The following is a 25,584-nucleotide window of genomic DNA, read 5'->3' on the forward strand; positions in this document are numbered from 1 at the left end:
AGTCCCTGATTGATTTTGCTCCATTCTTTTACACCGGGTACATAAGTTAGGTTTTTGGTTAGTTGGTTGTTGTTGTTGTTTAATCAAATTAATAAGAGTTTTTTGTTTAAATTTAATCTTTCAAACTTCTGGGGACAGTTGGGAAGATTTGAATTAATAATCTTATTTCAGTGGTGGTGTTGTGAGGATCAAAAGAGATTGTAAATTGAAGGAGAAAAAAATGCATACTAGGAGAAAGGTTCCAGGAAGCCAGGTTGGATCACCCCTGACAAAGAGAATTGATGCCAACACCAGCATGACAGCCCACGTGTTTCCCACTCATACCTCAGCAAACAGTTGAATTCTTAAATGTTAGGAAAGCCTTTGACGCTGACAGATTTTAGTATTACAGCCTGATACAGCTGTTTGCATTTTCTCTGCAACTGGGAGTGGACCAGGACCATTGGACTCAAAAAGGCCGGGGAGGGCCTCTTTTCACCTACAGATGTTTTAATGTGCTTATCAAGTTATCCAATACTAGCAACCAACATAGTCTAAATACCACAGCAGGATCTGATTAGCTTTTTCAGATCACTGCCTTTATTTGCTGTTTGCAAAAAAGCTTAATCCAGTCCTAGGGATCAGGCTTCCCGCTGAGCCCGTGGGTAGTTTTCTCTCTTTCTTTGTGTTCACAGTGGCAGGAATTAGTGAGAAGATTCCTCCTCCTCCTGAATTAAAGCTATAAAGTAGTAACTATAGTAGCAATGGGGAAAAAGAGAAGAAAGAAAGTCCAAGGGAAAGAGGGACTGTCTGTTCATACTAAAGAGTGTCTTTTTTATATACAAAAGGGAAAAGGGTTCAATGTAAATTCATAAATATTGACCTCACTATCTCTAGTCAGTACATAGCTTACGTTTTATTTGGTTTTAGTTAACAACTTTGCATGAATATATATTTTTTATCTTGATCTTATTTAATCAAATTCAGTTTTACCAAAAGTCTATTTATTAACTATACTAGTGGCCTTGATTTATCTTTCTTACCTTTTACTCATGAGATTTTTTTTTTTTAAGTACCAGCACACCACCAAAAAAAAAAAAGATAAAATTCTAACTTTTTTGATTCCTGTAGTGTTCATATGCATAAAATTTGAACTCTATGAAATTCACTTTATAATTTTCAATAAACTCTAATATTAGAAATGCTTTATATTGATCTCTAGTGGCTGTATGAAATTAGGCCATGGGTGTAACTGTTGCAAAAACATTGCTGTAATCCTTGGTAGAAAAAGAATAATTCTTCCTTTAGAAATTAGTTTGATACTTAGAATCTAATCATTACATTTAGTTTAAAAATATTTCCACAAATTTTAAAATTTTCTAACATTTCTAGAATGACATACTTCCATGGAATATTAAGTTCTTTTTGAGGAAAAATATCTGTAGACAAACAATGACCTACAAACACCATACTTCATATTTTAGTTTTCTTTCTGGAAATACCAATAATTTTTAGGCTTTTAGTAGGCATACGGAATGTTTTCAGTGAGGTAGCTGAAAAATTTTAACCGTATAGAGTATATTTTCCTCTTATTTTGTAAACAGAAAGCATCTATCTGACTTAAATTTGACTGAGTACAATAAAGACACGCCCAAGAGTCCCAACCAATATTAACTTTTTTCTAAGTTTTCTCAAATGGTCCAGTGAGTAGTGTCTATATATTTGTATGTGAGAAGAGAGATTGATTTAGATTGATTGAGATTGTTTGGGGTGCCTTAGCCAAATTTTATACCTGTACAGTGCTTGATTATGTAACGGGAAAGCCTAACTCGGCTTCAATGAGCTTATATCAGAAAATTGTATTTTAAGAGGAGCTTTTTGCCTCCAGTCTTCTAATTTGCACTGGAATAAAAGAGGATGTGTGTGTGTGTACGTGTGTGTGTGTGTGTGTTCTACATCACATAAGCAAGTAGTAGAACAGCTCTAGATATTGTTTAGTAAGGAAATATTCTCACAACACCTGATGGTGTTTAAATTTTGATTGAATTTTCATACTCAGAGACCACTCAAGATATAATTTATGCAGCTCTCAAAAGCAGATAGTCCATAACATTATAAATACTCTAGTCTGGCAGTCTTTGAAATAAATCAGGATAACAAGCTTCCTCACTGACAGGGATGATTTCTGTATACTTGGTGCCCTTGTAAAATATTTCAGTGTTTCTTCTTTGTAAATAACTTCGTTACTTGTTCCTGAACTGAAATTTATACATCTTACAAATTTTATGGAATACAACTACAACACATAACATCATGTTATATATTAAAGCATAATGAAAGATCTTTCTTTAATTACATGATTAGTTTTGATAATAAAATAATTTTACACTATTTGACATAAAGTGGGTCATTTTGGTGGTTTTAGATTGAAATTAAATAGTTTTGTCTAAATATTCAGTTTAGATGACTCACTTGGCATAAAGTTGGACCAGACTTGCTTTATTTTACTACATTGTACTTCTAATGAACTTTTAAAAATCATTTCTGTTTATAAGCTCTTAAACCTTTTTCTTTTGCAATCTTACTTCATCATCTCCGTTTTATTGTCTTGCAACAAATCAACCAATACTTAACAAATATTTTATATTTCCTAGTATTTCCAGGGAAGTAGTTCTACTCTAACCTCTGTCTCATTTCCCCTGTAAATCATTTATTAAAGAAAAGGGGTTACTGCAGTAGTTAATTACTACTTTGACACACCTCATTTTCTTTTTTTCTCAGAAACAAAAAACTCAAAGACTAGAGGATAGCCTAAACTTTTAGGAAACATGCAACTTTTACGACTTTAAAATATAATTGGTTTCTTTGTTTTGTTTAAAAACAAGGAGGAAAAGCTGAAGTCTGCCCAAGCCAGGTGTTTCTTGTTGGCAGCCTGCTCCCTAATGACTCTGCTCTCAAAGAGCAGCTGCCTCCTAGTCAGCTTTGTAATGCCTATTGTTGCTGCACACCCCCTCGTTAATACACAGGCTGCCCGGGGCAGCCCCAGGAATGACATCAACTTGCTTATCTTAGAAACCTGCGAACCTGACGCAGGGTGCTGAGGTTGGCTTGCATCTGCCTGGCCGACTAATTGTGAGCTTTCTGGCCTGTGATTGGCTGTTATTCCACTCGGTAATAGGTTAAGCAAAGACATTGCCATTCCATCTGTTCACTCATTCATTGTTCTTCTTGCCTGCCTGGAAGTCTGCAGCTAAAATTGTGTTAAGGAGTTACTCCTGAAGCTGCTACAGAAACCAATGTCTTTGTATTTTCCTGTGAACGTGAGTATATGTGCTACTTACTGCCTTGGAAGTTAAAACTTTGCTAAATATTCAGATATTACTTTGAACTCTGTTAAGGATAGAATGCACACATTTGAAAGGCTACAAATTGTTACATAGTGCCAAAATACCAGAAAATGTAATTCTTTCTGTAAAACATGTCTGTGAGGCAGACTTTTTACATTTTTATATTCTGCAGTTATATAAATGATTACTTAAAGTTTCATAAACATTTGCAAGACAGTAGGCATGTAAGTAACCATTTGTACTTAAAGTTAAAACGTTATGATATTTTGATAAACAGTGAATTTAGATTTTATCTTCTTGTCACATTCCTAGTTTCCTTAAGGTGTCACTGTCAGACCTAGATGCTGCAAAATGATAGTAAGATTTGATAGATTTTTCAACTGTCTTAAAAATCTAGCTTGGGGAGATGGATTGCTGTTTGATGTTTCATCTTGTTGTAATTATGATGATTAAGCATTCATTTGCTTTGTCAGCAGTTTCAGTACTCATGTATAGTTTCATGAGTTTCTTCCCACTTTTTTTTTTTTTTTTTTTTTTTGCTTGCATTAGTTTTAGATATGAGACTGAAGATGTCGCTTAGAGAACTGTTGCTTTCAAGAGATCTGTAATGGGGAAGGGAGAAGACAAAGACTTTCATCTATCAGTTGGGAGGAAAAGAAAGAGGATAAAGGGTTAAAAAGAGGTTTTCATTTCTACCACATGCCCTATTGTGTGAGCATATGCGTAAGTCTATTGAAAGTTTTCAGAAGATGGGCAGGCCACCAGTTGCTGGTCTCCTGCAGTTCCAGTAGACATCTGTTGCCCCAGAGCATTAACCAATCTGTTCAAAGGGACATCCTTCTTTTGTTAGCTAGAGGGATGCAGACAACAGCACTCACTGAAATACAATGGTAATTAAATACACAGAGACTACGGCAGTAGGTATTTATTACATATTCATTATTTTATTTTCATTGTTCTCCTACTATTACCATTTGGATAACAATCAGAACCCACTTTATGGCATTGTAACTCGATGTTACAAACAAACAACTTGATTTAACAAGTTTATGGTCTAATATTCCTGATTAATATGATGCTGTTTAGAATATAAAAAAAATTTTTTTTACTGGATTTGAGATAAAGGATTATCTAAGTTATCTAATGAGAACTTTAAGAAAAGCTCACTAAATGGGGGAATCTTTGTGTATGCAGCAGATTTTTAGTAAGTAGCCGTTGTATCATAAATCTGCTTTCAGCTAGTATAAAACTTCTTTTTGGCAATTAAAATAATAGTTTATACTTTATCATCAACAAAATTAGCATGACATTTTAGTTCTTTTTCAACATATAATATTATTTTTTAACTTACTAGGCCTTCAGCAAGAAAAATTGTTCATTTCCAATACAATATTTGAAGGAAATCTAAAGCTCTGTAAGTGCAGAAATCTGTTGTTAGACCATTAAATGTTTCCCTAGTACCCTTTGTGTTCATGAATATAGTATATATAAAGGCCAGTTATAACGGGTCTCTGATATAGAGCCTGAATGTTAAGCTGTGTTCTTGGAGGTTTTGATAACTGGGAGAATATAAACACTGACCTACTTTGTGTATGAGACTGTCTAGGCTGCTCCTTCATGAAATGAGGAAAATTAGTCTTGCTAATAGATGATTAAAGATGATTTATATGCATTTTCATTTCAAATGGCAAAACTTAAAAGTTCATGGTTTAAAAATTAAGGAGAAAAATGTTTTCTTCCTTGCATGTAATAGTAAATTTTGTGATGTTTTTGGAATCTTTGCTAAATATTTTCAAAATTATATTGGTCATTTTTAAGGCACTGAACAAAAATTAAGATCATATACCATTCTTTGTTCTAAGATGTCTTATAATAAAAATTCCTTGTAAAGTTTTGCACATTACATTAAGTAATACTGCAGTCTATGAAACTATTTTTGTTGGCTTTTAAATTTTAAGAATAGCATTTAATTTTTTCTTGACTGGATTTCAAAATATTGCCAATTTTTCTTAGTGCCATATTCATTCAGGGCAATCTTTTACTAATTACAAATGAATAAGAAAGCATTTTAGAGATTAAAGTTTTAAAAACCAAATCTTTACCATTTGGATCAGTAAAAATAAGTTATTTCAAATTTATATTATGTAATGGAGAAAATATATGCATCTTACAGGTCTGGTAATTAAACTTATTTGTTGTTATATGTACTATTTCTTTAGTCTGTTGATTTATAGGAACTAAAAATTATTTAACTGCTTACTTGGTACAAGATGACATTGGATAACTTTCTTTGAGGTAACCAATGAAATCTGGAAGATGAAGAGAGGCCTGTCAGCGTGAAAAAAAAGTTCAACCAGAATATTTTAAAAGACAAGTTGTTTTGCCTAACAAAATTAGGTATAAATTTTTTGAAGTAGTGTAAATCAAGCTTACACTTATACCTAATATTAAAAATCATGTTAGCTTACTTGGAAACATTTTAGTTTCATAGTACTTATAACTTATATGAATTATCACAACCTAAAGGTGTGGTATTCACTCAGTACAAATGAGTTTTATCTAGCTTAATATTATAAAAAGGAACAACTGATAATACCATTTTATCCCTATCTAATCATTATAGTCCTATAATAAAATTACACAGCAGATTTACATAGTGTTACCAACACTTTTAGTATGAGACTGAAAGTGATAACAGAAAAGATTTAAATACGTTTTTAGGCTGGTTAATTTTCAGTTTAAAAACTTTATAATATCTGGTTTTACTTCGACAAATGTGAAAATTCTTTAAACATAATATTTCATTCTAATGTTCCCCACTGGCTGTATTTTTCATAAAGTGTTCATTTTGTTTAAAACAGTCCAAAAGAAAAACATTACAGCTCAATATTAATATTTCCTAGTTCAATTCAGGGATTTGGTCGGTGAATCATTATCTTGATGAATTATCTCACAACAGCACTTATGCAAAATCCAAACTTTTTAGGGGAGATCAAAAATGTTGCCCATTAAATACACTTCCTGCAGTCAGAGCAGATTGTGAGGTTTACAGAACAATGATGTCGGAGCTTCCAGATTGGTTTGGCAGCTGCATTGTTCTCAGAGGGTAAACCAGACGCACTTAAGTCCCAGTCTCTTTTATAGGCTTTTGTTCATACCAAATTATTCTTTCACTGTGCTAGCATTCATGATGGCACGTTAAAAGAGTGCCGCTTAGCAACCAGCTCTGGTTGCCAGGCAGCCCAGCTTCCAATAGGTTTTCCTTGTTTAAGATACTTTTGGTGGAAGCTCTACCAAAGCCACAATACAGATTTTTCTTTTTAACTGTATCCCTTTATTAGAATGCTGTTGTGATTTGTTGCTTGCATTATGGTGTCAGTATATTACAGTAGTTAATAAATCACTGAGTATAAAGATTTGCTTTCAAAATCCCTTCCTTTAATTCTAGTAATTGGGCTCATGCACATCCATATTAATAGAAAAAAATTGAAATGGATACAGCTTCATAATAGAGCAGATGTATATAGAGGTCTCCTGAGGAAAATTTCTTTTTTTATCATTTGTGCAATCAGAAGCAAAGAGAGGGTGATGTTTCTTTAAAAACTAATGAATGCCATATTAGAACAATGATATTAAAGTTATCTGTCTTCTCAAGGGATAAAACCTGAAGAAACTCCTGTGGAAATGTGTAGGAGTTCTACACTGGAGGGATTTTAAGTGTACTGTTATCAAGCTAAAGATTCCATGGTCTCTTCTCTAGTATTTACCATGGTTAATATAATTATTTCATTATGTAGAAATATTTCACTCTGTAATAATTTAATCAAATGCATTCAAATGTGCAGCTTCTTAGAAAATCACTTAGCATTTTCTCTTAGCATTTATATAATAGCTTCTTTCTACTGTAAATAAGATGTTGAGGAACTGTAGAATAAAATGTTTTTCCAATTTTCTTTTTTAGGTTATTTAAATAGGTGTTTTATGACAGTCTCAAATTCAGCTGCCACTGGCTTACTAATGTTAATCATGGATAGAACACTGAAATTGCCTTAATAAGTAAACTACTGATGTGCATATAGTCCCTACAGTGAAGCACAAGAGAAAATCATTTTATTTTGCTAACCTGTTCCTGGTAGAGAAATAATGATGCATCTCAATAGACTCTAAAGAAACTAGTAAAGTGACAAAAGCATTTTAAACGTAAAAGCTTTCCTGCATGAGGACAGTAGAAGAAAAGACGACTTTAGCCAAATGCAGATAGCAGTTAGGTAATTATCTAATGTGATACAGAAGTATTTTCTGCCATAAAATTCAAGAAATTAAAATAACATTTATTCACTTTTATTTTGAATAAATTTTATTCACTTATTCAATGTACTTAATTATCTGCTGCTAATGAAATATATTCCTATACTTTCTATAATTATGCTAGAATAAGAGCTTTTCCCTCTGGAATGAAAGAGACTAGTCTTTGGCACTTAATAAGGGTAGCACAGTGTTGAGAGTTGTATTCTGTTACTGTGTTCAGGATTCACAAAATAAAGATTATTAGGGCAAAAATATTCACTTCTTAAGTGGAATATAATTCACTTTGTAATTATTTCATTCCTTGTTGGCTCTTGTAGAATCTGTGGTCTTTTATTACTGTACCTAAATTATTTTTGAAAGTCTTTAGATTAATCCAGATTAACAGCTTTTAAATTATAGTAAGTTAATGTTTTCCTTTTCACATGGCTTTCTCTTTAAAAGAATTTTTGCAAATTTTTGTGAATTCTTTTAGAGAAAATGCATATAACCTGTCATAGCACATCTAAAATATGCTTCTTTTTTTTTTTTTTTTTTTTTATAATATTCTGTGTGTCACTGTAGAAACAGGCCTTTCTAAATCTGGGAAAATCTCTTCCATCTAGATTGAGAAGCAGCATGATACTGTGGGGAAAGCATGGGTTTGGAAACCAGACAAAACTGGGTAAAAAAAATCCAGTTCCTCCACTTATTTACTTTGCTGCCTTGGAGGGAATACTCAGCCTTTCTAATTCCTAACTTTATTGTCTGAAAAAGACGTGATACTATCTTGGAAGGATGTAACGAGTAATGAGAGGACGTAGACAAAACAAAGTTGTATTCAGTAGTTTGCTAACTCCCAACTTTATTGAACCAGAAATGAACCAGTAAATATGAAATTCTAAATATTCTACATTTTTCTCTAGGAATACGGGGTGCTTTGCATTCAAGAATACAGAAAAAACAGCAAAGTGGAGTCAAGTACACATAACAGCTTCATGGGCTTGAAGGATCATCTGGGGCATGACCCAGGCCACCTTTATGTGGAGAGCACTGACCCACATTTAAGTACATCTGTACCTTGGTCAATGGTAGAAAAACCAACAATGGATAAAGTTAATTCTGGCAAGGAAGAAAAAGAGGTGTCTGAAGAGAATGCGAGCTCTGGTGACTCTGAAGAAAGCACAAATTCTGATAATGAGTCAGAACAATTGAGTGGCATTTCAGTAGAGCCATGCTTATTAACCAAGACTCACAGACAGCTATGTAGGTCTCCATGTTTAGAGCCTCACATAGTCAAATGCAGTGAAATATTGCAAGACTTTAAACCTGAAGAGTCCCAGCCATCCAAGGAAATGAAAAAACCCCCTGATGTGGTGCGAGAATACCAAACAAAACTGGAGTTTGCACTGAAGTTAGGTTATTCTGAAGAACAGGTTCAACTTGTGCTAAACAAACTTGGTACTGATGCTTTAATCAACGATATTCTGGGAGAACTTGTTAAACTTGGAAACAAAAGTGAGGCTGAACAAACAGTTAGTACACTTAACATTATAATGCGGGAAACGTCTTCCCTGGAATCTCAGCGTTCTGAATCTCCAATGCAAGAGATTATAACAGATGATGGGGAAAATCTGAGACCAATAGTTATCGATGGCAGCAACGTGGCAATGAGGTAAGTGGGGAAATCTTCATTCATTATTACTAAACAATCTTTAAAACATATTTCTAATTTTGTGACCATTTCTCTTAATGTCAAAGTTGTTCTTCATCCCAGCATTAGCTTCCATATTTCTAATTGTGTCTTTCTTAGTTCTCGCTCTTACTTCCAGAGTGGTCAGCCATTCTCACCTCATTTGTCCCTAAATAAAAGACCTCCTTTTCCCCGGAGGTGTTTCCCCCGACTCATCTGGCTAACTTTACTATGGTATAAAAATTAACACATATCCCAGTATAAAGTTAAATTTTAGTTTTAATTGAAGAACTTGAGTATGATCATATTGAACAGTTTGGGAACCTAGAGGGATAAATGGCCTATTTCTCTACAAAGTCAAATAACTAAAATCCCAGTTCTTTGAGAAGATTTTTTTTTTTAATTTGGGAACAAAGCCATAATTTCAGGTGTTTGGTTTTTTTTGTTATTGTTGTTGTTCCACTTAAGAAATATGATTCAAAAATAATTGTTTAGGATTTTGATGGCTTAAAATGTAAAGGGAGTCTAAATTCAATTTGTATATGGTTAACTGCCCACAATGTTCAGAATACTATGGGGATATAAAAAGGTATTGGTTCTTCTTTCAGAAAGCTTAACATTTCATATACTGTTTCTCAAAGTAATCTGAGAATAACTACCAAAGAATCATTGGGGGAACTTGTGCTAACTTGTGTGCATTCTAGAGCAGTGCTGTTCAATGGCACAATAAAAAATTAAACAAATAAAATTAATATGAAAAACATTTTAGCTAGGCTAATAGAGACAAAATATTATTATTTCAATATATGTCCAATAAAAAAATTGTTAGAGATATTTTGGCATTATTTCTTTCATATTAAGTATTAAAATTGGGTATCCTACACTTATAGCACCTCGCAGTTCACACTGACCATACTACAGATGCTTATTTGTAGCCTGTGTCTACATATTAGACAGTGTAGTTCTAGAAACTGCCAAGTCCACACATAGACCTACCAAGTCTAGATCAAGGTATAGCCCAGCCATCTCCTTTTCTAACAAATACCCCCACTGATAATGGTGCCTACTAAAATTTGAGAACCACTGTTTTTTAGGAGTTAGCAAGCATTTCTGCATAGGGTATGAGAAGGACTAACTTGTAATCCTCAAAATAATACTGCTTCCACTTGATGGAAAGGGAAAGGGGATCTTTCATTTATAAGCAAACTTGCCCAAGGTAAAATGTAATTCACATCCAAATGTGTCTAACTTCAGAGTCTATACATTTTTCACCATCTAATGAAAGGTGTAAAGCAAGTTAAAAATGTTCAAGTCAGATTTTCCAAAACCTCAAATACCAAGCTAGAGAATTTAAACTTGGCTCTGAGCCACAGGTAACTGACAATTTTTGAGGAGGGAAATGTCAAAAGTAGAGCTGTGCCTTAAACTGATACTCTGGCCATGATATTTATAGTGGATTATAGGAGGCACAGAGAAGCCAATGGCACCCCACTCCAGTACTCTTGCCTGGAAAATCCCATGGACGGAGGAGCCTGGTGGGCTGCAGTCCATGGGGTCACTAAGGATCGCACACGACTGAGCAACTTCACTTTCACTTTTCACTTTCATGCATTGGAGAAGGCAGTGGCAACCCACTCCAGTGTTCTTGCCTGGAGAATCCCAGGGGCGGGGGAGCCTGGTGGGCTGCTGTCTATGGGGTTGCACAGAGTCAGACACGACTGAAGTGACATAGCAGCAGCATAGGAGGCAGGCGATCAAGTTGGATGCAAACAACACTTTCTAATGGAGTAAAAAGGGCCATAAGTATAAAGGTATGAAGTGTACATACAACTTTGAGAAGTCCTTCAGCAGAATAATCTCTCTGTTGTTTAATCTTTCCCACACTTGGCCATGAAATGATTTTTTTCTTACAAATAATCCAGAACTATTGAACAAGGACCTTAGCAGAGTGATAATGTGTAAAGCCGAAACACCGTGGAATCACCAAGCAAGCGAATAATAAAGGAAGGCAGCCTAGAGAAACACCTGCCGCCATAGCCATATGCAGCCAAAAGCAGCAGAGGGGTTTTTTTTTGTTTGTTTGTTTGTTTTTGCTTATTTATTTTATGTTTTTTTAATTTTATTTTATTTTTAAACTTTACATAATTGTTTTAGTTTTGCCAAATATCAAAATGAATCCGCCACAGGTATACATGTGTTCCCCATCCTGAACCCTCCTCCCTCCTCCCTCCCCATACCATCCCTCTGGGTCGTCCCAGTGCACCAGCCCCAAGCATCCAGTATCGTGCATCGAACCTGGACTGCAGAGGGGTTTTTAAGAAAATACATTTTCCAGGGCTCAGCTCTGACTCAGAAGTGTATGGTAGAGCTCAAATAACTCTACAGTATTTTTAAAGTGCCCAGGTATTTCTGATGCATAGTCAGTGTTGAGAACCATTCATCATGAAAAGTATGGATAGCAATAGGTCGGGAGGTGGAAAAAACTGATGATCCAGGGAAAGAGTAGTTTAGAAAATACCAGTTTTAGTAGCGCTAGTAAAGCCAAGAGACACACAAATGCCGTCAAAGAAGAGGCTTTAAGGAGAGAATATCCTGTGGGTAGAAATGAAAAAAGATCAAGGACATGACAGCCAGGAAGTCATTGTCCTCAAGAGCCATATGGTTTTAAAGATAGAAACCTGGTTACAATATGTCAAGAAATGAAGGAATAGAGCTACACTGTTATTCTAGAAAGTTGACAGAGGAAGGGAAGGAAGAGGAGGAGCTGGGAAAGGACTTTTTAGTTTTACATAAAATGAAACTATATCAGCTGAGGGGCTTGGGAGAAAGTCTTCACAACAGCAATAATACGAGAGTTCAATTTTTGAAGCAGAGTTCTCTGAAGGAGGAGACAAGAAAGACGAAAGTGGAGAATTTGGCATTGGAGGTAAAGGCACTTTGGGGTTGTCAAAACAACCTAGAGGGGAGAAACCGCATCAAAGTCCATAGAAGTGAATTCTTTTAAGTGGACGTCCTTTAGATAAATGATATCACAGTTGAATCAACTCACATGATTGAAATCTAGTTCCCAGTGGCAATTGAAAAGTACTTTGATAACTGAAAATCTACATAAAACTCTAAACTTTTGTATCCCAGATGATGAGATACAAAAATAAATGGCCTAATGGAGGCATTTCAAACAGTCTGTTATATATAATTATTGAAAACATACTTGTGTTGCTGCTGCTGCTGCTGCTAAGTCACTTCAGTCGTGTCCGACTCCACGCGACCCCATAAATGGCAGCCCACCAGGCTCCCCTGTCCCTGCGATTTTCCAGGCAAGAACACTGGAGTGGGTTGCCATTTCCTTCTCCAATGCATGAAAGGGAAAAGTGAAAATGAAGTCGCTCAGTCGTGTCTGACTCTTAGTGATCCCATGGACTGCAGCCCACCAAGCTCCTCCGTCCATGGGATTTTCCAGGCGAGAGTACTGGAGTGGGGTGCCATGGCCTTCAACATAATTACTGAAAACACACTTGTACCCCCACACTATTTGGGCCCCATTCTGTTCCTCTTACTATGAAGATGGAACAATGCAGATTCAGTTCTCACCTCCATCATATATTTTATTCCGTCATGTAAACTGAGATGCTTCAGGCATTTCAGGAGAGAACAATGTGAAAACACATTTGTATTACAGCAGGATTATACTGTAAGTCACAATGACATGTACTGCCACGCCCACAACTTTGAAAGTGCCAGAACTTAGGGAAATTTACAGTAAACTTTTACATTCTGCCACTTATGAGATCTACATAAAGTAAAAAAGTCATTTAGAAATGCATATCTACTTCAGATTCAAAATCTTAATTTTAACAAAAATGCAGAGATTTTACCCATTTCCTGTTGTATACAATATAGCAAACATGCTTTTACTTTTTAATCTAACATCCTACTCATGGTACTTTACCAAACCTGTTATGTAATAAATTTATATACATAATAAATTGTAATAGGTAAATGTGAGGGTAAGTTAAGAATAGAATATTATTTTATTTCCTTTCTGATTTCTCAAGCAGGTATATTCCATACGTAAGATGAATATATTTTAATTTCATTTAAATGCTAGTAATAGAACTGATATAAATGACTCTTTAGATGTAAATTAAAAGTAGGAAAGAAAGGCACTTTATTAAAATTACCAAAATGGGCTTTTAAAAAAGTTAGTTCTCTACACACTATGTTTGTGATTCTGAGTAACTTGTTTAAACTGTCCAATCTCAGTTTTCAGGATTCTAAAAAAGGGGGAACTCTTATCTTGCAGGCTTGTTATTAGAATTAAAGATGATCAGTACCAAGGGCCTGGCATGTAATAGGTGCTCAGTAAATTACAATTATTATTACATTATAAAGCTAGATTCTACATTTTAATCCAGAATATAATAACTAATGTAATGAAAACTCAGTTGTTTCAGTTTTTTTATTCAACATTTCAGTTCAGTTCAGTCGCTCAGTCATGTCTGACTCTTTGCAACCCCATGGACTGCAGCACGCCAGGCCTCCCTGTCCATCACCAACTCCTGGAGCTTGCTCAAACTCAGGTCCATCAAGTCTCAGTGACTCCATCCAACCATCTCATCCTCTGTCATCTCCTTCTCCTCCCTCCTTCAGTCTTTCCCAGCATCAGCATCTTTTCTAATGAGTCAGTTCTTCACATCAGATGGCCAAAGTATTGGAGCTTCAGCTTCAGCATCAGTCCTTCCAGTGAATATTCAGGATTGATTTCCTTTAGGGTTGACTAATTGAATCTCCTTGCAGTCCAAGGGACTCTCAAGAGTCTTCTTCAACACCATAGAATTATGTTGAATTATAGTTAATTCAGCGTTTAACCCATAGGAATTTAGCAGTTCATTTTGTTCTTATGAACCTATAGAAGAAATATATAAATATAAATATGAAGAAAATTCTTCATATTTATATCATCAATTGTTTTCAATGATTTCTATTTGTTTCATAAAGGAGACTTGGACTCTTAGATCTGGGTGAACCCAAAACTGCCCTATAGGATAAGCCCTATAACTGTAATATACAGTATAGTTCCCAAAATGGCAGGGATAATGTGTTGCTTTGCAGGAAGCATACTTCTTTCAGCTTATTAATATCCCCTTAATAATGTGCCACACTGATAGAAGTTATGGGTAAGTTTCTTAAATAACCAATTCACCCAAAATTGACAAATATTCAAAAATAGAGTAAACTAATAAATTTAGCAAAAGCCCTAAACTTTTGTACCAAAGTTCTTGATTGTTGAAATATAAAATAGAATGAAATTAATATTTAGTGAAGCTGGACTAACTAGCAATTACTGACAAAAAGGTGCAGTTAATTCTTCAAAAAGCTAAAAAAAAAAAAACTTCTCAATAATTTTGCAAATTGGTCATTCAGCAAATAGGCCTCTTTCCATAGTAGGGCAGATACTTTGATAAGTGTACCATGAAGTGTATCAGTTCAGTTCAGTCGCTCAGTCGTGGCCAACTCTTTGCGACCCCATGGACTGCAGCACACCAGGCCTCCCTGTCCATCACCAACTCCTGGAGTTTACTCAAACTCAGGTCCATCGAGTTGGTGGTGCCATCCAACCTCTCATCCGCTGTCATCCCCTTCTCCTCCTGCCTTCAATCTTTCCCAGCATCAGGGTCTTTTCCAATGAGTGAAGTGTATACTCTACATTTAGACATGGAATTAAAGCATAAGCAATATTTATCATATTTCTAAAATGAAATTCTAAATAATACTGTGATTTTTATTTCCTCCACGTAGCTTTACCATTCTTCAAATTCTGATTCTGTTAAACCTGCAGTAGTTCAGCAGTGGAATATAGAATTATTCTCTATCCACATGTATCCGATAGTTTAGTTCTTCCTTAAATGAGTCCAGTGTTTTTATTTGCCTGTGGCTTTAGGTTCAGATGACATTTCCTGCCCTTAACAAAGTACCATGTTGTGAGCCATCAGGGGAGGGAGTATAAGTTGGATGTCAGTGCTCCTAGATTCCTAAAAGTTTTTGATTTCTTCAGTATGCTTTCATAACCTCGTCACTGGACTTCATTAAAATTATAGCTCCATATTCTCCTTTAGCTTCTACCAAATATATGAAATAAGAGTGGTGAACAAGAAAAAAATCCAGAGCCTTATTATTTCCTCTATGCCATGTGCAGCACAAATTCTCCTGTTTCATGGAATAGAAGCTAGGCACAGCAGCCTTCTCTATTTGATATGAACAAACTGTTGAAACTCCTCCTTACCGCTACTCCCCTATCATTGCAATTCCTCTCTCTTGGTCAGTAAATCCAGCCTTTTGGTTTTAGAGTGAATCTCCTAACTGGTGGGTAGGCCTTATTGCTGGATGTTTGTGTAGAATATTAGGAAGATATTTTCTTTGCTAAAAATCTTAGGTGGGCCATTTTTGACCAATAGGATCCCTTCCTGTATTGCCTCTATGTTTATATGTACCTTTAAGAAAGTTCACTCTATAGAGAAATTAAGAGAAGGATTTGAGCACTAAGACTGCAGACAAAGACACCTATTTATATTTGAAAATATATGCAGAAGTTAAATTGTGGACAACTTCTGGCAAAAGAACTAAGAATATTGCTTTTGTATACCAATCTAATGGCAGAGAATACAGATATAAAACAACCATCTGCTTGATCCCTTCCCATCAAAAAGACTTGTCATAGAAACCAGCTGGTGTGGCATATATCTGAACCTTACCTGGGGTGTAGAAAAGCACTCCAGGTGAGTCATTGAAGTCATTTTCTTAAAGTCTAGACAGATACAGAGTCAGAATATGAACAGAAAAATGTCCAAGTTGTATTAGCTTTTCTTTATACCAAGAATAGTGGACTAAGCCTACATATTTATAAAATACAAGCAGAATTTAGCAGTGTTTATAAATAGGATTTATTTATATAGATTAATCTTTCTAAAGGCACAAAAGCTTTTATATATCTAATTTGATTTGTGAAAGTTAAATGGACTTGAGAACTCTTTTCAGTGTGAATTTGAATATTGAAGTCTATCTTGTCTAGGCGCCATAATTTGCCTTCAACTGTTGGGTGGGTTTGCCATCCTGTTCCCTGTTTACCATTTTAGTATACAGGGCTATACTAAATCATCCTGGACACCTAATCCAAGTTTTTGGCTTAGATTAAAGATGTGAGACTGCAACTTGCCAGGGTTCAATCAAAGTTGATTTTGGTTCTGAACAAAATGTCTCAAAATTATGTGCGGTAGACCTGCATGGTCCAGGATGGTGACTGCTGGCTACATGTTGGGCTTTTGAAATGTGCCTGATCCAAATTGAGATAGTCTGTGAATGTAACATACGTACCGGAGTTTGAAAACCTAGTACAAAATATGTGAATATATCAACAATTTTCATGCTGAATATGTATAAAAATGATAATTTTTGATACATTGATTTAAATGAAATATATTACTAACATTAATTTCACCTACTTTTTACTTTTTAAAAGGTAATTTAAAATTACATTTGTGGTTCACATCATACTTCTATTGGACAGCTTCTCAGTGAAATGTTTTTCAAGTCCCAACTTAGTAAGGTCTTAACATCAACTAAAGGACAGCTTAATTTCCCTCTAGGTGACTGTCAGCATCATAGCTTCTACTTAAGGTTAGTTGGCAGTGTCCCATTTCTCTTATGGTTTTAAAGAAAATCCTAGATACTACAAAAAGAATCAGAGAATCAGAACTAGTTTTTTCTGTTGTTTGATTATATCAGGGTGGAGTCTGACAAAGACAGATACTAGTTCTATTCCACCACATCTCTTTGTAACCCTAAGTGTGTCTTCTACATGTCATCAGTCATGAATTTTAATAGATGGTCAGTAAATGGTCAGTAAACTTTCCTGTTATCTCATATGTGCTTATTTAAACCTTAACCTAGGAAATAGCAATGTTAATAATCCCATTACATATGAATAAAGTTATTGATAATTATAAATCACCTAACTAGTGATTATAAGAAATGGGAAAAGTCACCCAATTATAGTAGGAAAAAGTGATTCAGGTTTTACATTTCTGCATCTACTTAACAGACACGTTCTCTTCAGCATCTTTAGACTAATGATGCACTTGGATCTAGATTAGCTAGATGTGCTTCCTATTATTAATTCTGGCTTCAAATTGTAGACCTTATAAAGTGAGGAAATCTTTCTACTTCCCTTTTTCCTAATCCTTTCCCATTCTCAAAACTTTGGCCACACCACTCCGTGTCTGTATCCACTGGAAGGTAAGAGTAAACTATTTCATGTTAAGACTTCCATTGTAATTTTGGTGTTGAAATTTTCATTGTCCTAAATCAGTGATTTTTCAGACTTTTATTTTCCTTTAAAGCAGTACAATCCTGCAAATCTTAAAAGGAAGCCCACTATTTAAAACGAACAAGGGTAGAAATAGGAATTAAAAATTCCCTTCATTGCTCCCTACAAAGGCCTCTGAGCCACACTGGGATTTCTATTTAGGACACAACTTGGTAAACTTCATCAAGTTACCTGCAACAAGGGAGCATTTTCTCGGTGTATGGCCTCCTGACCACTAGGTTTAGGTTCAAAGTGATCTTGCTCTAGTGGGAGAGAGATCAGAGAATAAAAGTTGAGTAGCTATAAGAGTGACAAAATCAGCATAAATTGCTTCTTATGAGCCTTGATTGTAAAAAGTTGTAGATGCCCATGAGTCAGCATATGCAATTATAGATATTTAAATACAATATGAAATTTAATTAGACTACAGTGATAAGAAGGAAAATATTCTCTTGTTTGCATATTGAAGATGATATCCAGCTGCACTCCTTTCTCCCTATTTAAGGGAAATGGGATAAATGTTGGAGAATTTCTTCTTAACAATCGTTTAACACTGATAATGCATTAGTATTTGAAAGCATTGCTTAAAATGAAAATCTGTTTTCACATATTCAACATGATTTATGTGCAATGAGACCAAAAAATTGAAAAAGTCGTCAAATATTTGAAGAGCACCTAGGTATGTTAATAATTTAGTATTCAATAAATATTTTTTTATTATTATTATTATATTAATATAATTAAGCTAACTATATCGAAACTTGAAGGCCTTAGGACTTTCAGTACTAAAGATTCAAATATGGTTTTCTAGTTTAAAAGGATACATTTTACTCATATTTTTCATTGTAATTACTTCACTGACAAATTTGTATCCTTATCATTATATGTAGCTGATTCCCTGGTGGCTCAGATGGTAAAGCATCTGCCCGCAATGCTGGAGACCTGGGTTTGATCCTTGGGTTGGGAAGATCCCCTGGAGAAGGAAATGGCAACCCACTCCAGTACGCTTGCCTAGAAAATTCCATGGATGGAGGAGCCTGGCGGGCTACAGTCCATGGGGTCACAAAGAGTCAGATATGACTGAGCGACTTCACTCACTCACTCATAATGACCCATTAAAGTCACAAAAGTTTTATGATCATATTTCAATATTCCAGTGGAGAGTGTAGCAAACTTATAGGTCAAAGTTTTGATTTAAATAAAAAATGATATATAGAAGCTTATAAAAAACTGATGGATTATCTTTTAGGGTTTTTTTTGATTTTTTTTTTTTTTTTTTTTGAGTCCCCTGATTAGCTTGATCTCATTTTTGTTTGTTTTCCTTGTGGCTCAGCTGGTAAAGAATCCGCCTGCAGTGCAGGAGACCTGGGTTTGATCCCTGGGTTGGGAAGATCCCCTGGAGAAGGGAAAGGCTACCCATTCCAGTATTCTGGCCTGGAGAATTCCATGGACTGTGTAGTCCATGGGGTCACAAAGAGTTGGACACGACTAAGCAACTTTCACTTAGCAATCTCCACATATCAAACACATTGATCTAAAAAAAAAAATCACAATTTCACAATTACTTTCAGCAGTGAGATTAAAGCTATTACAAATTTACTGGTTTCATTTTTATTCCAAAGCAGGCTTTTTTACCATTTTCTAAAAATTAGGACCAAAAGGATATGAGGAAGTGAGGAGCTAGTATTTGTGGAAACCTTCTGTGTGCAGGCACTCTGTTTTGTGCTCTGTGGATATCACCTTGTTCAGTTCTCACAATCCTGAAATGTAGGTGGGATTATCTCCATTTTAAATTTGAGAAAAGTGAGTTTCAGAATAAGTAACTTGCCAAGGTCACACAGACATGTACTAAAGAAAATACTTAAATTCATGTCTAATTCCAAACTTTGTTATTTTCACTGTGTTGACCTATGCATGAAAAGCCATCTCTATTTAATAGTAATGCTAGTTAGTCGTAGTATTAGTAGTACTAATACTATCATGGTAATTAGTAGTCCTAATTTACTATTGCTTTCCTGGTGGCTCAGATGGTAAAGAATCTGCTTGCAATGCCGGGGACCCAGTTTCAATCCCTGGGTCAGGAAGATCCCCTGGAGGAGGAAATGGCAACCCACTCCAGTATTCTTGTATGGAAAATCCCAAGGACAGAGGAGCCTGGTGTGCTACAGTCCATGGGATCGCAAAGTCAGACACGACTGAGCGACTAACACTTTCTTTTCTAATACTTCAATTTACTATTAGCAGTAGTACTAAACATGCCCTTCTAGGTGTGATTTTTACAATTAGATTTTAGATAAGTTAAGGAAAACCTTTTAAGAATGGCTTTCCTTTGATCATATACAAGTGTATAAGGGATACACTTATTACATAAATTTTAGAAAATAAGAAAATAAAAACCACCTATGATTTCCAAGGTTCTTTACAAGCATTATAAGGAACAAGTTATGTGTATGTGCTTAGACGCTGAGTCATGTCTGACTCTTTGCAACCCTATGGACTGTAGCCAGCCAGGCTCCTCTGTCCATGGGATTCTCCTGGCAAGAATCCTGGAGTGGGTTGCCATTTCCTCCTCCAGGGTATCGTCCCAACCCAGAGATGGAAACCATGTCTCTTACCATGTCCTGCATTGGCAGGCAGATTCTTTACCACTAGTGCCGCCTGGGAAGCTCATAAGTAATAAGTTAATTCAAAGCAAATACGCAAACTAAATCAAAATCAGATTTGAAGAAATAACAGATAATTGGATAAAAGATTGCTTATTTTTCTTTTTAATGCCTTGAAGAGAATTATAAAGAGGCTGTCCCTTCTAATAGTTGCTTTCATTCCCTTATTAGGCTTCTCCGTGTTTCTCAGTTGCTCCTCATGTCTGCCATGGGAAGATAACAGTTATAATTCTAAAATTACCCTTCCCTATCCTGTGGTTAACCTAGTAATGATATGTGTATATATAACTTATCAGCACAATACATGAAACTGTGTTTCCTAAATACAGCAGATGGAATGGTTCATCCATTTTCCCTCTCTTCTAGGTCCTGTATTGAGGCAGGCTACATTAAAATGAGTGGTTCCCTGAATTTTTCTCTGCATCACAAAATATACCTTTGTAATCTATTAATCATCACAGGTGACTAATTTAATGCCACATAATAAGCAAGTGTACTTCAGTTCTCTGGAAAGTATATATGATATTTTTATGATATAACAAATATCATATTAGTTTGAGTGTTTATGAAATTGCCCTTCTCTTGAAGACAGAAAAGTAGAACTGATGGGCTTTTCAAATTTGTTGCAGTAGTATATGTGAATAAATTAAAGATAATCCCATTAGATATGAGATAAAGTGAACCTACAAAATAATGAAAAGTTATGATAGTGGAAATCGTATAAAGAATATGTTTGTCAAGATAATTTTGTTCATTTCAGCTTCCCTTGGTTTCCAGTTTCTAGTTCACGAGTAGGTACATACGTCTGAAACTCTGAGTGGGAGTCCCTGGATACACACAATGAGGCTTCAATTAGCCAAGTACCAGACCTTCCTGGCACTTTTCACAGCCTGGTCTACAAATTAATTTCATCTTATTGTCTGGAATAAGCTCTACAATGAATTACAGAAATCTGCTGGGGAAGTTGCAATGACTAATAAATGAGCAATTCATTTTCCATGTGGAATATTAGTTGCCCATGTACTAGAAAACCTCTCATTCAAAAATTGGGCCCATAGCCTGGCACACCCCTAGCACATATTTACTCTCAGTATCATTAAGCACATACTCACCATCTCCCAGGAGTTTCAAAAATCTTCTACTTGGAGTACAGAATATGATAGCCTTTTGTTTATCCAGGAGATCTCTTCCCAACAGATGAACAGCATTTAGAGACAAGAGAGGCATGTTCCTCCAACAGAAGACCTATTTGCTCAGGAACCTTAGGGAAAAAGAAGGGGTAGAAGGTTGTCTGGGGATACCCACAACTTGGATGTTTTTCTGGATACAGGTGGAATGAGAGGGGTCACTAGAAATTGCAGAATATGTGCATGGTTCCAGTTCTGTAAGAAAGGATAGGATAAGTCTAAGGCAGGAAAAAGAAACATATGTAATGTTTTTCCATGAGGCTCCTCTATTAGGTCAGTTTTGCTCATTAATAGTTGGCACCACTTGCCAATTGTTTCCTGTCGGCTTTCAGCAGAGCAGTCCCCAGTGGAGGTGGGAAAGCTTCAGAGTGAGGCAGCATTCCTTATATCTCCCTCAGATTCTGGCAGCATTCCTTTTCCCGATGTCCAGCCTTCCTGCGTAACATACTGACTTTTCATTGTCAAGTCTTACCTTATTTGTTGGTGGGCCCAGAAACATGTTTGCTCCCTGTGTGAATAACTCTCACTAGGCAGGTAGAGCTGCATTCTTGAGTTTCTTTTTGTCTTCACCTTTCTCCACTCCCCCTCCCCCCCCGCAACTAGATAACTGTTGCCAGTACCTGAGTAACTGTCCTTGATGTACAGATGTACATCCCCTGATGTTCAGATACCTTTTCTCTTATTTGTGCTTGAATTCCAGCAACAAAGCTACCATGGAAGTGGAGAGGATTAGTGTCTATTCTAATTCACCCCTGAATCCATCCCCTTTAATTTAGAAAATGCTTCAGTGAACCACTGATGGAATCACTGGGACTCAGGTAGCAGCAGCTCTGCAGCTTCTCCCACATCCCCTTTTGCAGAAAGACTTAAAAGTCTGCCATCAGCAGTGGGTGTCTGAGGCTTGAGGAGCCTCCTGAGTTGCTGGAGGAGAGACCCGCGGCCATGGCACTCCATTCGCCAATCATGCCTGTTCCATCAGTCAAGTGTCCATCCTCACATACATGGCTGTAAACTGAAACCACACCGCAGAAAACCTTGGCACATTATTGCAGATCTTTCTAGGGCTCTGGAAGATAACTCTTAAGGTAGATATCAGCTAGAGAAAAGGGTTGTGGTGTCCTCACCACATCTGATCCACCCAGCAGTACTAAATTCTAAAAAGCATTCGAGTCCCTGGAGCTCCAAAGGGAGAAGGCTGATTCTCTCCACATTTGATGAAAACCAAGTTGGCTCATATGGCCCTGTGGTTTCAGGCTCATGCTGCTGTTTTGCAGCCTGACTCCTTTTGTTTCCCCTTCCTTCCAAGTTACCAGGGCAACCATTTGCCAACCTGATGCCTTAATTCTAGGACAGTTTCTTATCCACATTCTCAGACTCCTTGTTACTTTCTCTTGATCATTTCTGCCTCCCTAGCTATGTTTTGCACGTTGAATGTAGGGGGACTCTTGGAGGTGAAATCCATACCAGAACATTCAAGTAAGTTATCCCCAAATCCTAAAGCCCTTGGGAACCATCTGTCCAAGAAGCCATCATCTCCTCCTCCCAAGTCCCAGATGAGCAAAGAAGACTGAGGGTGGGAGCGTCTACTGAGGTGGAAGGGAGCAACTGCAGAGAAGGGTTGAGAACCTGGAGAAAGAGAAAGGTGCTTTCCATTTCTTAATCTCTTCTTTCCATTTTTAAATTCATTCTTACTGGCTGTCCAGTTCATTCTTTCATTTATTTCCTGAGATCTAGAGATGCTAATAATCCTTTTATTTTAAGTAGGGTTTTTCTAAAATTTGGTATAAATATACCAATTTGTCTGCTTCAGATGAGCCTTCCTCTGGCCACTGCAAAGCAAGATTTTTCTAAACATGCCTATTCCAAACATGACAGAGTAAAATAAGCCCTTTAAGAAAGAGACCTATTGGCAGGCTCCTTATATTTTTCTGCATTAAAGGCCAGGTTTAATCACATACAACCTTCAAGCTGTTTTATCCATTTTACTCAACAGGAACTTAGAATTAGCAATGACTTTGGCATTTTCCCTGGGAAACCAATCCCACTGAGCAAAAGTAGTCGAAAGGATACTTTATAGCAAACATCCAGGGTCTCTTTCCTAATCAAAAATGGCCTCAAATCTTCTGAGTCACCAACAGGACTTGCTTGCCGTATACCATCCTGTTGCCAAATTGTTGAAATAACAAATAAAGGATAGGATCATGCCAATTCATAAATAGAGAATTAGCTATTTTTACTACTAAGCAAAAAACCCCAAATGCATACACATATAGCCTGTAAGTGACTACAGAACCGTGATGAATTTTCTTCTGTATTTATATGGCACTAGAACTACAGTTTGTAAACATCATCCTACTTTTTTAGTAAACACTCAACAGACAGTTAATTTGCACTGATAGCTACACTGTGTTCACTCTGACATCCTGTGTTTCATAACTTTTTTATCAAGATCACTCTGTTTTTATAATTCTTTATCAGAGCCTCCCTCAGTTGCTCCTTATATTATAACCAGCACATCCTTCAACACGCCTCATGAGGGTAGGTCCAGTTCAGTCTCCCCCAGCCTCTCCCAGTCTGTGGAAGTCCCATCTGCAGTTTGGAGTCACCCAGTAGCTGCTCATTTTCCTGTTACTAGGAATGATTCTGGGCCTTGGCAGCTGGCAGGGACTTCCAAGACAACAGCAGCCATTCCAGGGGTTTCCTAGTTAGCATTCATTTCTTTGGCCTGTTCAGGAAAGCACTGGCTGGGGAAGTATTGGACACCCAGGGACCAACCCTACACGTCCCCAGGTGCCTGTCCCTTTCCCCACCCCAGCCATAAAAGAGAAAGAAGACGTTAGCCTGCCCCCATGGGAGATCTCAGGCTGGCCAACTGCTGAGTGCTCTCAATCCGATTTCAAGGTACCACTGGATGTGGAATTACTATGTTTGAGAGAAAACACGGCTTTCAACTTGATAATAAAGTATTCCCAAATTGCCCTCCTGAATAGTCATACCAATTTATACTCCCACCTGTAATGTATGAGTTACTTCTGTCACACATCCGTGGCAACATCTGGTGTTTGCAGACTTTATTTCTTCCCATATGATGGGTGTGAAGTGGTGTCTCACTTTGGCTTTAATTTGCATTTCTTCACCGTTGAGCTTTTTTCATTTGTTTATTGGTCATATGGGTTTCCTCTCTTGTGAATTCACTGTTTATATCTATTGCCTTAAAAAAATAAAAGGGGAGGATTACCCTTCTCAATGTACAGGAATACTTTATGTATTCTAAGTACTAGTCTTTTTATCAGTCCTATGTATTGCAAATACCTTCTCCCAGTCTATGGCATTTTTATTTTGTTTATGGAATCTTTTTCACAAAGAAGTTTTATGTACTCAAATGTATCATTCTTTTCCTTGGTAGTAAAAAGAATTTCTCTATCTTGATATGAATGTCTCCTGTAATTTCTTCTAAAAGTTTTACAGTATTTTCATATTTAAATCTTTGATCTATATACAATTTATTTTTATGTGTGGTATGAGGTAAAAGTACAATTTTATTTTTTCCACCTAAATAATTAACTGCCCTAGTACCATTTGTTAAATTATCCATATTTTTCTTCATCTATCTGTAATGTCACTTTTATCATTTATACACATGTATAGCTGAAACTCTAATACTTTGGCCACCTGATGTGAAGAGCTGACTCATTGGAAAAGACTCTGATGCTGGGAGGTATTGGGGGCAGGAGGAGAAGGGGACGACAGAGGATGACATGGCTGGATGGCATCACCGACTCGATGGACATGAATTTGAGTGAACTCTGGGAGTTGGTGATGGACAGGGAGGCCTGGCATGCTGCGATTCATGGGGTTGCAAAGAGTCGGACACAACTGAGCGACTGAACTGAACTGAACTGATATATGTGTGCGAGAGAGAGATCGATCTTAGGTTCACTTTTCTGTTGTTTATTTTCTGTTTTTTAATCTTTGCTAATATAACACTGATTGGATTTCTGTAGTTTTATGCAAAAGTAGTGATAGCTAGGGGGGAAGTTCCTCCTTTTTCGTTCTTCAGGATTACTTT

General features: G+C 36.3%; 1 protein-coding gene across 3 annotated transcripts in view; it reads left to right on the forward strand.

Annotated features, from left to right (window-relative positions):
• The window catches only part of ZC3H12C (zinc finger CCCH-type containing 12C), a 68,588-nt gene that overhangs the window by 25,352 nt on the left and 17,652 nt on the right, over nt 1-25,584 (forward strand). For 2 of the 3 annotated variants that reach the window (XM_055547830.1, XM_055547831.1), the window contains exon 2: nt 8,537-9,285. In XM_055547830.1, coding sequence (XP_055403805.1) covers nt 8,537-9,285 — 749 coding nt within the window. Of the gene's footprint in view, nt 1-2,324; nt 3,300-8,536; nt 9,286-25,584 lie in introns of those variants that run through there. The other variant, XM_055547829.1, reaches the window with a different exon arrangement.

Source organism: Bubalus kerabau, chromosome 15, assembly GCF_029407905.1.
Source record: "Bubalus kerabau isolate K-KA32 ecotype Philippines breed swamp buffalo chromosome 15, PCC_UOA_SB_1v2, whole genome shotgun sequence".
NCBI classification, from domain to species: domain Eukaryota; kingdom Metazoa; phylum Chordata; class Mammalia; order Artiodactyla; family Bovidae; genus Bubalus; species Bubalus kerabau.